The sequence below is a fragment of the Symphalangus syndactylus genome, chromosome 2 (assembly GCF_028878055.3).
Source record: "Symphalangus syndactylus isolate Jambi chromosome 2, NHGRI_mSymSyn1-v2.1_pri, whole genome shotgun sequence".
Taxonomy (NCBI): Eukaryota; Metazoa; Chordata; class Mammalia; order Primates; family Hylobatidae; genus Symphalangus; species Symphalangus syndactylus.
In genome coordinates this window covers 105,242,927-105,257,062 of record NC_072424.2, presented here as the reverse complement: position 1 = coordinate 105,257,062, position 14,136 = coordinate 105,242,927, and the positions used below count along the sequence as shown (strand labels likewise).

Genomic DNA, 14,136 nt, shown 5'->3' with positions numbered 1-14,136 from the left:
TAAGACTACACCATGACCTCCTTGGTGGAATGCTGTGGGTACTCCTAGGAGAGACTCTCCAAATTTGTGAGTTTATACCAATAGTGGGCTACTCAGGATGCAAATAGTCACGCTACATGTCACATTTCAGGGAATCTTCAGAGCTGAGCAGACCTGTTGAAGACAAGGATTTCTTCCTCTTCGTTGAGTCCTCTTGGTCTAACTTGGCACAGAATTGGTATTCACAAATATTTGTTAAATGGAATGTTAATTGAAGTACCCAAGATCTTAGGAATTGAAGATAATTTAAGATTCAAGAGTTCTGCTAAACAACTGAGATCTCATGATCTTAAAGTACTTTGAAAATTGCAAGGGGCAGACATTATTCAAGAAGGAAGGATTTCTTAAAATACGTCCCTTATAGTAGCCTTCGAACTTTAACATGCAGAAGAATGAGTTTAGGCGGGGTACAGTGTTTCAGGCCTATAATCTCGGCACTTTGGGAGGCAAAGGAGGGAGGATCATTTGAGCTCAGAAGTTCAAAACCAGCCTGGGCAACATGGCAAGACCTTATCTCAAAAAAATAAAAAATAAAAAAATAAATTACCTGGGCATGGTGGCAAGTTCCTATGGTCACCTACTCGGGACTCTGAGGCTGGAAGATTGCTTGAGCCCCAGAGGTTGAGGTTATAGTAAGCCATGATCACACCACTGCACTCCAGCCTGGGTAACAGAACAAGATGATGTCAAAAACAAAACTAAACTAAAGCAAACAAAAAAGAACAAGTTTAGTTTTTTAAAAGTTCTCTTTTTAAATCTTTTCTATCTTCTTTCCAATGAAAATAGAACACAGTACCCCTTTTATTGTTAAATATGTTTAAAGGGTAAAAGAATAAGCAATGGAAAAACGATATAAACAAGAAATCAGAAGCTCTCCAGTCTCATAACAACCAGGTTGTCATAGCATAAAGAGAACAAATGAGTAACTGCTTTGTAACACCTCAGGATCATTCTGCAAACAAAACCATAGATTAAATATGTACTGGCATGCTTAAGGCCATGTTGCCGCGTTTATCTTCAGATTTTTTAACTGATAAGGTAAAATCCATTTGCCTTTTTATTTTGACCCAGTGTTTACAATTAGCTAAGGACACGAGCCTCTTTAGATAGTAATAAATACTCAGCTGGCTGGGCACAGTGGCTCATGTCTGTAATCCCAGCACTTTGGGATGCCAAGGCAGGCGGATCACGAGATCAGAAGTTCGAGACCAGACTGGCCAATATGGTGACACCCTGTCTCTACTAAAAATACAAAAATTAGCCGGGCATGGTCGCGTGCCCCCGTAGTTCCAGCTACTCAGGAGGCTGAGGCAGAAAGATCACTTGAACCTGGGAGGCGGAGGTTGCAGTGAGCTGAGATCGTGCCACTGCACTCCAGCCTGAGTGACAGAGCAAGACTCCATCTCAAAAATAAATAAATAAATACTCAGCTATATGATTCTTATGTCATACTTGGAAGACAGAGTATCATCTCTCTCATTTGGACATAGAAGAAAACTGAATTTAAAATTTGCCAAAGCCAGAAATCAACTTCTCAGTCTCCTCTCATATCCAGCCTTCTTATTTCGACTTTCTTCCCTTGCACTTCTTGGAATTTTGAACTTCAAGGCACTCCACCAGGAATGAGTAGACCTGGATTCTATTCCTGGAATGGCCAGTAAGTGGCTTTGTGACCTTGAGCAGATGAGTTACCCTCAGGGCCTCTTCCCTCAACTGTAAAATGAGAAGGTTAGCTAGATGATTTCAGAAGTTCTTTCCGGCTCTAAAATTCTGTAAGTCTGGAAACACCTGCTAGTGACATTTATGCACGTATTATTTCTCTTTTACCCTTTTCAAAATGTTTTTGATTGTGCCTTATATTATTATTAATATAGATCTTTTCCATTTCTTTTTAGAATTTTCTTTTTTGTTTCTTGACAGCAGGCAGTGTTTCTACATTTATTTTCCATTAAGTGTTATTATGTACATTTCTTTACATATCTGTTATACATTGAAATAAGATTAGTATGTCATATGTATGAATGATGTAATTCTTTCTAAAACATAGGGCAATCATTTGTGAATTTCATATTTGAAGATTTAAATGTTCAAATGGTTTAAAGATAAACTGCATTATGAAACAAATTGCATTTTTTTCCATAAGATTTTCAGTCATTCTGACACCTGCTTGAAAACCTCAGGCAGTTCAAGATGTCTGAATATAACTGTAGGGCTGAGTATACCAGCATCAGTCTTTTAAATGCATGCATTTTATGTATACAATTGTGGTAAATTTTCTTTTAAAAGTTTTCTTAAAAAAACAAAAAGTTTTCAAGGGAAAATCTCAAAAGCTGTGCTGAACATTTCTTGACTTTGCACTGTATCATCTAATTGACTTACTTTCTATCTTTTGGGTATGAAATATGGCATGGAAATTATATATAATTCAACAGAAAAGGTTGGTAAATACTAGAATAAGTGGTAAACTTGGAGTAAACTTTTTGTCAAAGACTTTCATTATTATTTGCTTCTGTGTACAATTTAAGATCAGCTTTACCATGACAAGAAGCAGATGAAGCACTTGAATCTGTTATACATTGAAATAAATTAATATGTCATCAGGTATGAATGACATAATTCTTTCTAAAACATAGGGCAATTATTTGTGATTGCCCTGGGACAATCACACTGGGACAGCCATGAAAAAAGAGATTGAAATGGGTACTACTGAGGGACACTTAGGAAGTATAGTCCAACCTAACATCTCTTGTAACTTAGACACATACTATCTGAATTTTCAACAGGATTTAGAAAATAGTCTTAGTTTGATTTACAAGTGATACATAGAAGTTAAGAAGTTTAGAGTAGAAGAAAAGGTAAAGGAAACAACGATTTTTGTTTTGTTTCTCTGAGACAGTCTTGCTCTGTCAACCAGGCTGGAGTGCAGTGACACTATCTCCGCTCACTACAACCTCCGCCTCCTGGGTTCAAGCAATTCTCCTGCCTCAGCCTCCCGAGTAGCTGGGATTACAGGCCTGCGCCACCATGCCTGGCTAATTTTTTTATTTTTAGTAGACACAGGGTTTCACCATGTTGGCCAGGCTTGTCTCGAACTCCTGACATCAAGTGATCCACCTGCCTCCGCCTCCAGACGTGTTGGGATTACAGGTGTGAGCAACCACACCCGGCCAGAAACAATGTTAAGATAATTCTGTATTGATGTTTTTGTGCAACTCCCTCCTCCCTTTCCCGCTCTAAAAGAATCTTCTTCCTAGCCTCATAAGTATGGAGGCAGACATGAGCTACCCTTTATTGTGTGCTTGGTGCTATATATATTCCCTCATATTCTTATGGCCTCTTAAAGTAAATATAATTATGTCTTTAGGGAAGAAGGAGGGTCTGCAAGATCACACAGATAAGTGGTGGCAGCAGAATTGAAACCTAGATCTCTATGACAAAATTCCATGGTTTGCAATCAGAAAAAACAGTTTCAAACCCTTTTCCTCCACATGGGTGCATTTCTATGAACTTTTGCAGGATGCTTTACCACTATGAGCCTTGCTTGGGTTTTATCAGTAAGATCAGATTATCAGTATCTAGAGACAGAATTGCTCTGAGAGTGAACTCAGATAAAGTTCTGTTCAAAGTATTTAGCACAGAACCTTGTAGAGAGTTGGCCCTCAGTGAATAATCACTATTATTACTATAACTATCACTGTTATTGTTATTATTGCTGTTGAGATTATGATGTCAGGCTTTCCAGACACAGAGTACGGTTTCATTTGATTGTCCTACATGTATTAAAGTCCTACTATGAGCAGGTTACTATTACTAAACTTTAGCTCCTCATGAAATGTTTTTCTGGAAGCAGGTAAAAATAATGTGAGTGAATATGTATTACTTTAAAGACCATACCAGGGAAGCTCTTCAGACTTGAAGATAAGACCTTATTGTTTAAACCTGTGTATTTGCTAAGTTAGGCAAAAAATTGCTCTAGAGACTTTTTTGACTAAATTAAACCAAATATTATCAGATGCATGTGTGTACAAAGCCACAATAAACCTGAAAATGTCGCTGGGGAGGCAAGATCTCCTAGCATTTCAGAACAGGCTGATTTGATCATGATTTAGAGAGCTTTTCCACACACTTAGGCTGCTTTCTCTTCCTATGGCTGCAGCACACTTTAGTGGAAAATAAGCCCATAGGTGTCTAATTTTTGGGGTGTGTGTGTGTGTGTTTTGTCCTCCCACAGTAAGAAATCTCATCCTTTCCCATGGGCTCTGATTTTCTCTAACGTAAAGACATCGCTACTACTGTAGATGAAAGCAACACACTGTCAGAATCACAGAGAGCTAAGAGGTTGGACTTCATGTTCCATTTCTATTTTATTTGAAGATAGAAGTTTGATAACTTTCATAGATCTTTTGAGAGTGCATAATACATATAATTATGCTACGCATATTGTTCTGCCACATCCAGATGCAAACTTCTAAAGGCCTAGCAGCGTACATCCTGCCACCAGCTGAGGAGAAAGAAGTATGGAAGGAGGGAGATAATTGTTGCCTATAAAAAAATGAGCTTACTTTCCTAATAAAATAAATCTAAAATTGGCCATTGTCATCGCATGATGTTAACAACTAGCTCTTTTGGCAAGTTTGAAAATACTGGGCTCCATTATAAAAGCTAAAAATGTCCTGGACCTGGAGTTGTTTACCCAGAGCATGAGCTGCTCTAAAGTTACAGAGCTCTGGTTGGAAGAGGTGGCTTGAAGGCCGCCTCCAAGTAACTGACGTCACAGTAGTCTCAGCTGCTGCTGTGACACTAAGCTGAGCAGCTTTTTGACTTGTAAAAGTGGTGAAGGTTTCAAAGGGTCTTGTCAGTACTGCTCTGTGGAATGGTTGGACTTATTTTGCATCCCCTTTTCTTGTAAAGAATCGAGATTCACCGAGCTGAGACTTTCTCTTTAAGACAGCTAGCCATCCACTTTCTTCCATTGCTAATTGACCAGTGGTCGAGCATCCATAGGATTTCTCCCCAGTGCGAAAGGTATGTTTCTTTCCGGCAAGGTTACAAGCAAGTGACTAATTATGGCAGGATACAAAGGGGCTGCGCTGCTGTTGAGATGTTTTAAACTATGGATACTGTTTAAGTGGAGTGTAATTTCAACATCTGTCTTTGCTGTTGTCTGTGTCTGGGCTTAAAAACAGTGGGCGGGGTGCATAACAGATTGTACTGACTCCTAGGAAAAAGGCTGTTCAGCTGCTCAGGGTGGATTTCCCAACTCTGGACTGACAGTACCATCCGCTCTTTGAGACTGTTTTTCCAACACTGCTTCTCAGTTGTTTGAAAAGCACTTTGCCCATCATTGATTTTCACTAAGTATATTTATTCAAATGTGATTTTTTTATTCATATAAAGACTTTTAACATTTGCAAATTAAAGTTCACAATCCTGGAGACTGTTGGTATTTGAAAATTGCGGTGAAAAATAAATTTTAGTTTTATCTAAGGTGGTGGTGGACTCACTGTCGTGTTAGTGTTTCTGTAATTTGAGCTGAAGTCTATGCCATTCATAATTGAATAATCTACGGTTAGGAGGGAAACTTCCACTATGTCTTTTGTTCACGATGGTTAGTTTTAGACATTTGTTTACTCAAACCAAATGTTTGCTTTTAAAGTTTGCATTTTATAAGTAAAATCAGTGTGCATACAGCTTGGATGTTTTCTAATTTGAGTAAATAACTGTGAAGAAAACAAGGAAGAAGATAATTAAATGAAACGGTAAAGTTGATTCATTCGGAATTGCATGTGGTAGTGTCTCTTTGACCTTGTTGGAGCATGAGGAATGTGCTAAAACAGCAATAAACAGCAATGAAAAAAATTTCCCTTTTACCCTGTAACAAAATCAAATCATGGTGGTCTTTGGAAAGATTCAATTGCAAGTGAACAATAGAGAGGAATGAGATTTATTAATTCATTGAAATAATTCAAGTGATTGTAATTGCCTGGAGAAAGGGATAGAGAATTTAGGAGGCAAATGGTACATTACTCTGATAGGTTATAAGCTGGGGAATTCCTAATCCATCAAAGTTAAGCAGAAGCAAAGCATCTTCAGGCCAAATTAGTCTTCTAGGAATTGTGAGATTAGCAGTACCTACTGTGCGTGGCATTTCTATTGGAATATGTAACCTCTTATAAATGAAAAATCTTTAATTATATGAAAAGTGATATGTTTAGCAAAAGGAAATAAGGAGAGCAAGAAACAAGTACTCTAAACAATAATCTAAAAAGAGAGAAGTAGCAATGAAGCAGCTGCCCCTAAGGAACGCTGTTTAGTTTGTTTGGCTGCAGTCCAGTTTTCAATGGGCAAGATGGAGGTTGAAAGGGTAGTGACCAGGGTGTCTTAAGAATGGAGCACCCCTCAGAGAAAGAATTGCTGCCATGACCAAACTGAGGCTAATTTGGGGGATGAAAATAATTCCTTGTGAGACTTGTGTGTTACTCTTAAACTTTGCTTACTGGTAGGACCGGAAGGCTAGCAGAACTATTTGCCTCCCATCACCATACTTATGCAACCCACTCACAACTCTTTATAATTCTGGCTTTCAGCCCTGGAAAGGGGAAGTAAGTTAAAAGGGATTATGCAATGCTGGTTTAGAGTTGGGGTGTGTGACTAAGTAATGCAGCTCACTCTGTCCTCTTACATTTGCTCTAATAAATTTTTATTCTGAAATGGAATTCTAGAAGCAACAACATAAACTGGAGAGCCAAAGAGATATGGGGTAGGGGACGCAGATAGCAGAAATCCTTCCTTCTCTCCCACATAGATGCCAGTATCCGTGGGAGAAAATGAGTGACAACTAGGAACAAAAAGAACTTTTATTTTTGCCCCAGTAGAGAGCACTTAAATTGAGTTTTTGAATCTGCTGAACCACTTTACCCCATAACTTCTCATTACGAAACATTCTGTCTCTACAAAGTTGCCCCTTCAGTTTGATATTTTTTGTAATATTTAAGTCAGATTTATAACAAAAGCAGTTTTACATAAGATTTGTTCACATTTTTACTAACAATAAAACTTTTTTCTTTAAATACGTGACATGTATCTTTAAAATATTTGAAAAAAGGCAAAAGAAGATCATGGAGAATATGAGAGTTCACACAATTACACTTGCTTGTATCTCGTTTTAAAATAAAGATGAAAATAATCAGTTTTTTTCCAGAGAACAACAGGGAGAGGGATAGATGAAGAAAAGAGAGGAGAAAGGGAAAGAGGGAGGAAAGACAAGAAGAGGAAGGGAGGGAACAAGGGACAGAAGGAAGAAAACAAGAACCAAGTATTTATCAGGCATTTGCTATGATCCAGAGCAGTGTTTAGGCACCTCTTTTAAGCATTTTCCCCTTTTGCTCATTTAATCTCCAAAACAATTATATGCCCCCTCCCCCCACTTTATATTTAGAGGTGGAAGCAATATGTTTGGCTGCGTTACATCTAACATTATATTTACGACAAGGCTGAGATGCTAAGAAGGCCAAATCCTTCCACAAAAAATTGGCACAGATACTGCTCTATAGAAGTGTTCTTGCAAAGGCTTGTTTCTGATCCATAACTATTACATTTTTTGGCACTAGCAATTGCTCTGGGCCTGGAAAGGAAAAGCTCCATACACTGGTCCTTCTCCATATTAAGGGATGAGTTTGGCTCTTTGCAAATAGGTACAGGATTCAGTCTGCTTCAGGACTGTTACCTGGGTTTAAATATAGTCTTGTTATCAAGAGCAAGACTGATTTAGGGTATTCCTGAATGATCTTCTGGTAGGTTAAAAAGAGAAAGGCCTGGCATCTTTCAATAGTAGTGTGGAAGCGATTCAAGAAGAGTTAAGAATAGAGGGAAAAATTGGAGCCATTTGCTACATAATTGTAGAAAAGACTTTATGGTGATTTCTGAACATTTCCAGTGTTTAAAGACAGTTGGGATAAAACATGAATTTATCATAGCTCCTCTTTTCCAGGTAGCTTGAAATTAGTCTGCATCCTTTTTTAGTTTCTCTGGTTAAATCTGCATTTATCTCTTATTATCTCAAACCACACCACTCTTCCTAAGAGGTTCCAGTGGCAACTACTTTCTAGTCAGCAAGGTAGTTTCACCACACAGTTAATTACATATAGTTTTAAAGCAGTCTGCTAGTTTCAAGACAAGCACTGTCTGCATTTCCTATGAAGAATTGTTAGATGAACCTAAAAGATTACTAGGTATTCAAGATCAAGATCAATGGAAATTAGATTAGCCAAAACAAACAGAAACCAAAACTCTGTATGTTCTTTACCATCTTCGTTTTATTTGTTCTTCACTGACATTTATTATGGCAAGTACTTGTGGTTACTGGATTATATGTGGGAAAGATAGCAAAGAAAGGGGTGACAGAGGAGGTGGAGAAATGACGTCAGAAACTGAGCATGGCCAAATGGATAAAATGAGATATGATAGCACCTTTAATAGCCAGATCTGAAATGATGTATTTTTCGTGACTGAATTAATCATAATAGTGCTAGTGCCAAAGACATGGGAAAAAATTATCAAAGTATCTTTAGTAAATAGTTTGAGAGTAAAGTAACAATATAGATCCCAAAATTATTAGGGTGTTTTGAAGGTAGAACCCTGCAAATATAGCTAACATTTTTCATTCTTACTCTATTCTAATTCATTGATCATGACTCAAAAAATATATATTCAAAACGACCAGTTAGATATGTATGTTCACAACAGTCTGACAAAAATAAAATTAGTCTTCGATATTTAGCTTATATTTAGGATATGAAATATGCAGTTATCTTCTGTGAATACAAAATTGGCGCTTGCTGCTTGGGTATGTGGGCTTAATTCGGCAGTGCCAGCACCCACAAAGCTATTGACTGTTGGGATCTTTGTCCATAATTAGCATTAGCTGCCACCAGTAAGTTATAGCATTTTGATAATGGCTTAGTGACTGAAGAGTTAGACATAGGCATAATTATCTTAAACAGAGATTCAAACATTTTAAACATGCGTTTCTACCTCCTAAAAAGGCACATGACGTATTTAATACAAAATTATTTTTAATTGAAGTCAAAATGAAATTTTGTAAAGCAAAAAATAGAAAACTTTCTTAAATTTCTCAAACTACTTTGCATTCAGTATGCCATTTAATCTTTTTAACAGTTCTATGACTATCCCCATTTTAATGCAAAAAACTAAATCTCAGAAATTTTAGACTTATACCAGTTACATAGCTGGTATTTTAAATTGTGACTTCAAACCTTAAATACACATCCCTGAAGGTAGAAAATTAATTATTTCAGTCACTGCTTAATGTAATAGAGGATTCCCTGAAAACTGAGCAAAATGTATTCTTCAGTTCCCTGTATTCAATATCCTAAGCAGTTTATGGTATATAGCCTATTCAAAGGAAAAGAGAGCATGGATAAATTTTAACGTATATTTCACAGGATAGTTTTGATGCTTCTAGATTTTCCTTGATGAAGTGACATAATGAATATATTTTTTATAATTTAGATTAGTTTCTGGATGATACATCAGTCCTAAGTTGACTACCAACTTTGGGGTCTTAATAAGTAACACAGTAATGACATTTGGCACAGGCTTGATCTCTGAATATAGAATTAAGACTGCAAACCAGCTCTGTTTCAGGAATTTAAGTCATAAGAATATATATTCAGGTTGCATCAGAACAGAAAGAATAATTTTATTGCAGCAGAATCTGTCACAGTGTGTAGATGTGACCATACATTTGAATTGTATACTTACACTCTTAGATATTCATGAAAAAATCTATTTTTAGAGTAAGTGGTAAAAGGGATGATTATATCTCACATGTGCATTTAATCATCTTGTCCACTATAATTTTGCTGTCTGGTCTCAGAAAGGGAAAAAAACTTTGGACAATACTTATTACTTTATTGACTGTGTTAGTTTCTTCTTCTTAAGTAGACTGTTGTCATCTCTTTTCTTTTGAGTCCAATTTTCCTATAGTTTGTTTATGTCAGTGGCTTGACAAAATGATAAAATATATTTCCAGAAAGCACATGGATCTGGAACTCTCTCTTGTTATGTTTATATTAGGCTTTATTTTAAAGGCAAGTGAGACTGCTTCAAATAAAACAACTTCAAGCTTCCAAGAAACAGTTAAGAGAAGGCAGAGAGGAGCAGAAACACTTCTTCGCCGACACTTACACTGTTGCCATGGACCTACATAAGCAGTGGGAGAACACAGAGACTAACTGGCATAAGGAAAAGATGGAATTACTGGACCAGTTTGACAATGAAAGAAAGGAATGGGAAAGTCAATGGAAGATCATGCAGAAGAAAATAGAAGAGGTACACTTCAATTTGTTGTGGATGTACTGTAACGTTTAAGTGCAAGATGAAAATTCTGTTGACTGTTCTGTATTGGAAACTTTTTGTTTTCCTTATTCCACCTAAGAGGTACATTTCTCAGTGACATTTACTAGAACAAAAATAGAATAATCTTATCCAATGGTATCGTAAGGATTATTTTATATCATTGCATGAAAATTAAGCATTTGAAATGTCACTCTAAAATGTTTCAACTTATTATTTTCTGGCTAGACAGCTTTTTTTGTCAAAAGTGAGGTATGTATTTTGCATGAGTTTTCAAATACCAGGGCCAGGAGTAAAATGCAAGAAAGATATACTTGGTGGGACATAGATTAGCAAAATTATAATTGGGCATTAGAACATAGATCTTTCCTAAGAAGATTTATGAGTAATGTCTATTAAAGGAAATTACATGTTAGATAACTCAGTATAATCAAAAGGAGTATCATGTATCAAACAGAAAATGGCAGTAGACATGAGATTTATTCGGTCAAGGTGTGCACATTTAGTGGCATATTTATTGGAAAAGGAGTTATGAAAAATGACATATCACAACTCTGACACAGTCATTTTGTTCCCGTTAACCGTCCCTCAGTCCATTGACCCTGAAATATTTCCTTCAAGCATTTGCACTGATGTATATTCAAGCTTTTGCACCAACTGGAAATAATTTATGCTTATCTTGCTTTCTTTTGGTAACATCCTTAGTATTGACTTTATATGGTTTTATGCGCATTACCAAAGTTGTTATTTTAAGACTTCTTGGCCTTTTTTTGCAGGCAAAGTAAGTGCTTTATGTGTTTATAGTACAGTCATGTTTCTTATTAACAGCCATGTAATTGACTGTGAATAAAATACGAATTGGGATAGTAGGAAGAAAGCTGAAGAAAAGTAACTATTAAGCCCTTCCTCTAAAATAGAGCTGAGAAGGCAGGCATGTTGATTAGGGATTGAAGGAGAATATATACTTCTTGTCCCTCTATAGTTTGGAAAATGTGTCCTGCTTGCTCCTTTAACCCCTCTAGCCATACTCAGATTGGATCAACAAAGAGATTCCCTGGTCAAATCAGAATCCAAAACTCCAGTGCAATCAGAAACTGACCTGTAGTCCTAGGTCACTGCCTTCCAAATGTTTGGGAAGTTCAGTTCATAACAGTCTCAGACAATTCTAGCATCCAAGCAAAATAACTAAGGGATGCAGGATTAGTCTAGCCAATTTTTTTTTTTTTTTTTTTTTTTTTTTGAGACGGAGTCTCGCTTTGTTGCCCAGGCTGGAGTGCAGTGGCGTGATCTCGGCTCACTGCAAGCTCTGCCTCCCGGGTTCATGCCATTCTCCTGCCTCAGCCTCCCAAGTAGCTGGGACTACAGGCAGCCGCCACTACGCCTGGCTAATTTTTTGTATTTTTTATTAGAGACGGGGTTTCACTGTGTTAGCCAGGATGGTCTCGATCTCCTGACCTGGTGATTCGCCCACCTCGGCCTCCCAAAGTGCTGGGATTACAGGCGTGAGCCACCGCACCTGGCCTAATCTAGCCAATTTTTAAAACCATGTAGTTAAAAGAAGCTGCTGTCTGATTAAATTTATTACTGTCCAGTAATTCTTCTGACAATTCTATAGAGTTCATCTATGGTAAATATTAGCCTCATCAATTAGCAGGCATGAAATATGCTTTAAACATCAAATTATACCTCATAGAGATAACATCCCTTTCTGTATCAGGGAGACAAAAGGGCTGTCATATGTTTTTTATCTTGGAGAGTAGCTGTACTGCTGTTTATGTTTTGCTGCCTGTGTTCTACAGCTCCATAACTAAACTAAAATTAAGAAATCAACACTTGGAAAAGTAATCTCATGCCACAAGCATAAAAGACTGTATTTGTTTAACATTTATCACAAAGTTCTGTATGTTAAATCAGATGTCAATTATTAAGCCATGTACTAGAGAACTGTAGATTCCTAGGTATGCACATATATCTTCAGTGATTTTAAGTGATAATATCTGATGAGAGGATGCAGTATTGGCTATTAAGATGCTCATAGTTCCCTGTTCAGCCACTATCCACAGTCATTGCATTTGCTGTGGCAAAACCAAGATGTTCATACTTGGATCATTTGAAATTTGAAAAAATACAGATAGAAATTCTGGATAGAACTTATAGACATCTGGGGTTTTGGTTTTTTTTTTTTTCACACTGTAGTCTCCTGCCTGTATCCTTTGGTAGAATAATCAGATAACCATTGACAAGGGCTGGGTACCAAGTAACATAGATTCCTTTGTACAAAATAGTTTTCCATCAGTAACATTGTTATTTGTTGATTCATACCTCACCTAAGTCAAGAAAATTTAAGATGGCATAAAATTAGGTATGATATAAAATATGCAAAAACAAAAATGGAAAGATGAGCTGAAGACAGGAGGAAGGATCACATATGAAATGTACCAGTGAGTCTTTCTAGTAACTAACAAAAATTATCAGGTGCATATAACTTCAAATTCAAATGATAAGGCAAACTTATTTCCCAGGAATAGCACATTTTCCCACCTTTTTGCAACTAAAGCAATTTTGTTTTCATGACTTCTCAAAAATAGGACAGTGTCACCAACAGCATCCTTAGATTTAACATGTCACTTTTTAGAGTTCCTTCTTATATCCCTCAAGGTCAGCTCAAACCATAATGCCCACAGAAGTTCAGTACAAACAACTTGGCAGGGACCAAACAATCGATTCACGGCTGCAGTTTGATGCTATCCTGACTTCATACAATAAATACTAATAAATTTATAAGCATTAGAAAAATAAATACACTATATTTTTCAGGCATCAACTCTAGTGCTTCTCTCAGCTGAGTTATTGGTATGTATTAAGCAGCAATAAATCTATTATATTATTTGAATAATACATGCAGTGTAGATATTGATTGTGGCTGTTAAATATAGAGTCATTTGCTTTGATAGTCATCCGACAGTCCCTTTTGAAGTTTGACAAGCTTTTACCTGACTCAAGCCTAAAGAGAAAGCCATTTCTTTCCTCTATTCAGAAGTGAACTGAATGAGTGTGTGCAGTTTCAACTAAGATCTCATAAAGAAGTAATCTGGGTTCTACCTTAATACAAACTAATAGATGATCAAAGCCTCGCAGTTCTATTATATCACATAGGGTATTGTCATATTTGTTTTAATCTGGATGAGAAACATTTAAAAAATGTGTATCACTTTGACATTTTTCAAAAATCTCAGTAATATCTAGCCCTCATCAATGTAATTGACCTAAAGGAAACATCTTTTGACTGACAAGTGACTATTTAGGGAACAAGAATAAGTTGACTTGCTATCTGAGATTGTCAAGCATTTAGACAGTTAAATGTTAGTGTACAAGTAGGACCAGACATTTGAAAACTATGACTTTAATGTTAAATTCTTGCATCTCTCTGAAAGCAATTATATAATATGGCCAGTAATTGATTCAGGTCATTCTAATTTTGTGACAGTGTTTCTGTGTTTATATACAGATACAGATTTATTTTATTTTTGAATGATGGATTGTTAGTCAAAAGAATTAGCATCCATGTGTTGCACTACTAAAAGTAGCCTTTATGTTTCATCAAACTTGTTCCAGCTAATCCATATTTTAGAGGCACTATTTGGAGGCCGAAGCATTAATACCCAGGAAGTCTATTTTAATATGGCAAAGAGAACTCAAAGCGGTTTGCTTAGTATCAAG

At 36.6% G+C, this 14,136-nt stretch overlaps 2 protein-coding genes and 1 pseudogene across 3 annotated transcripts in view; 1 reads left to right on the top strand and 2 right to left on the bottom strand.

Annotated features, from left to right (window-relative positions):
• The window catches only part of C2H6orf58 (chromosome 2 C6orf58 homolog), a 259,668-nt gene that overhangs the window by 128,485 nt on the left and 117,047 nt on the right, over nucleotides 1-14,136 (bottom strand). The window lies entirely within an intron of this gene.
• Nucleotides 1-14,136, bottom strand: part of LOC129473243 (large ribosomal subunit protein uL22-like) — an 83,139-nt pseudogene that overhangs the window by 47,707 nt on the left and 21,296 nt on the right.
• Nucleotides 1-14,136, top strand: part of KIAA0408 (KIAA0408 ortholog) — a 35,163-nt gene that overhangs the window by 9,027 nt on the left and 12,000 nt on the right. The window contains exons 1-2 of one of the 2 annotated variants that reach the window (XM_055263452.2): nucleotides 186-1,811; nucleotides 10,138-10,392. In XM_055263452.2, the coding sequence (XP_055119427.1) occupies nucleotides 10,258-10,392 (135 nt within the window). In that variant the 5' untranslated portion in view covers nucleotides 186-1,811; nucleotides 10,138-10,257. Of the gene's footprint in view, nucleotides 1-185; nucleotides 1,812-10,137; nucleotides 10,393-14,136 lie in introns of those variants that run through there. The other variant, XM_055263441.2, reaches the window with a different exon arrangement.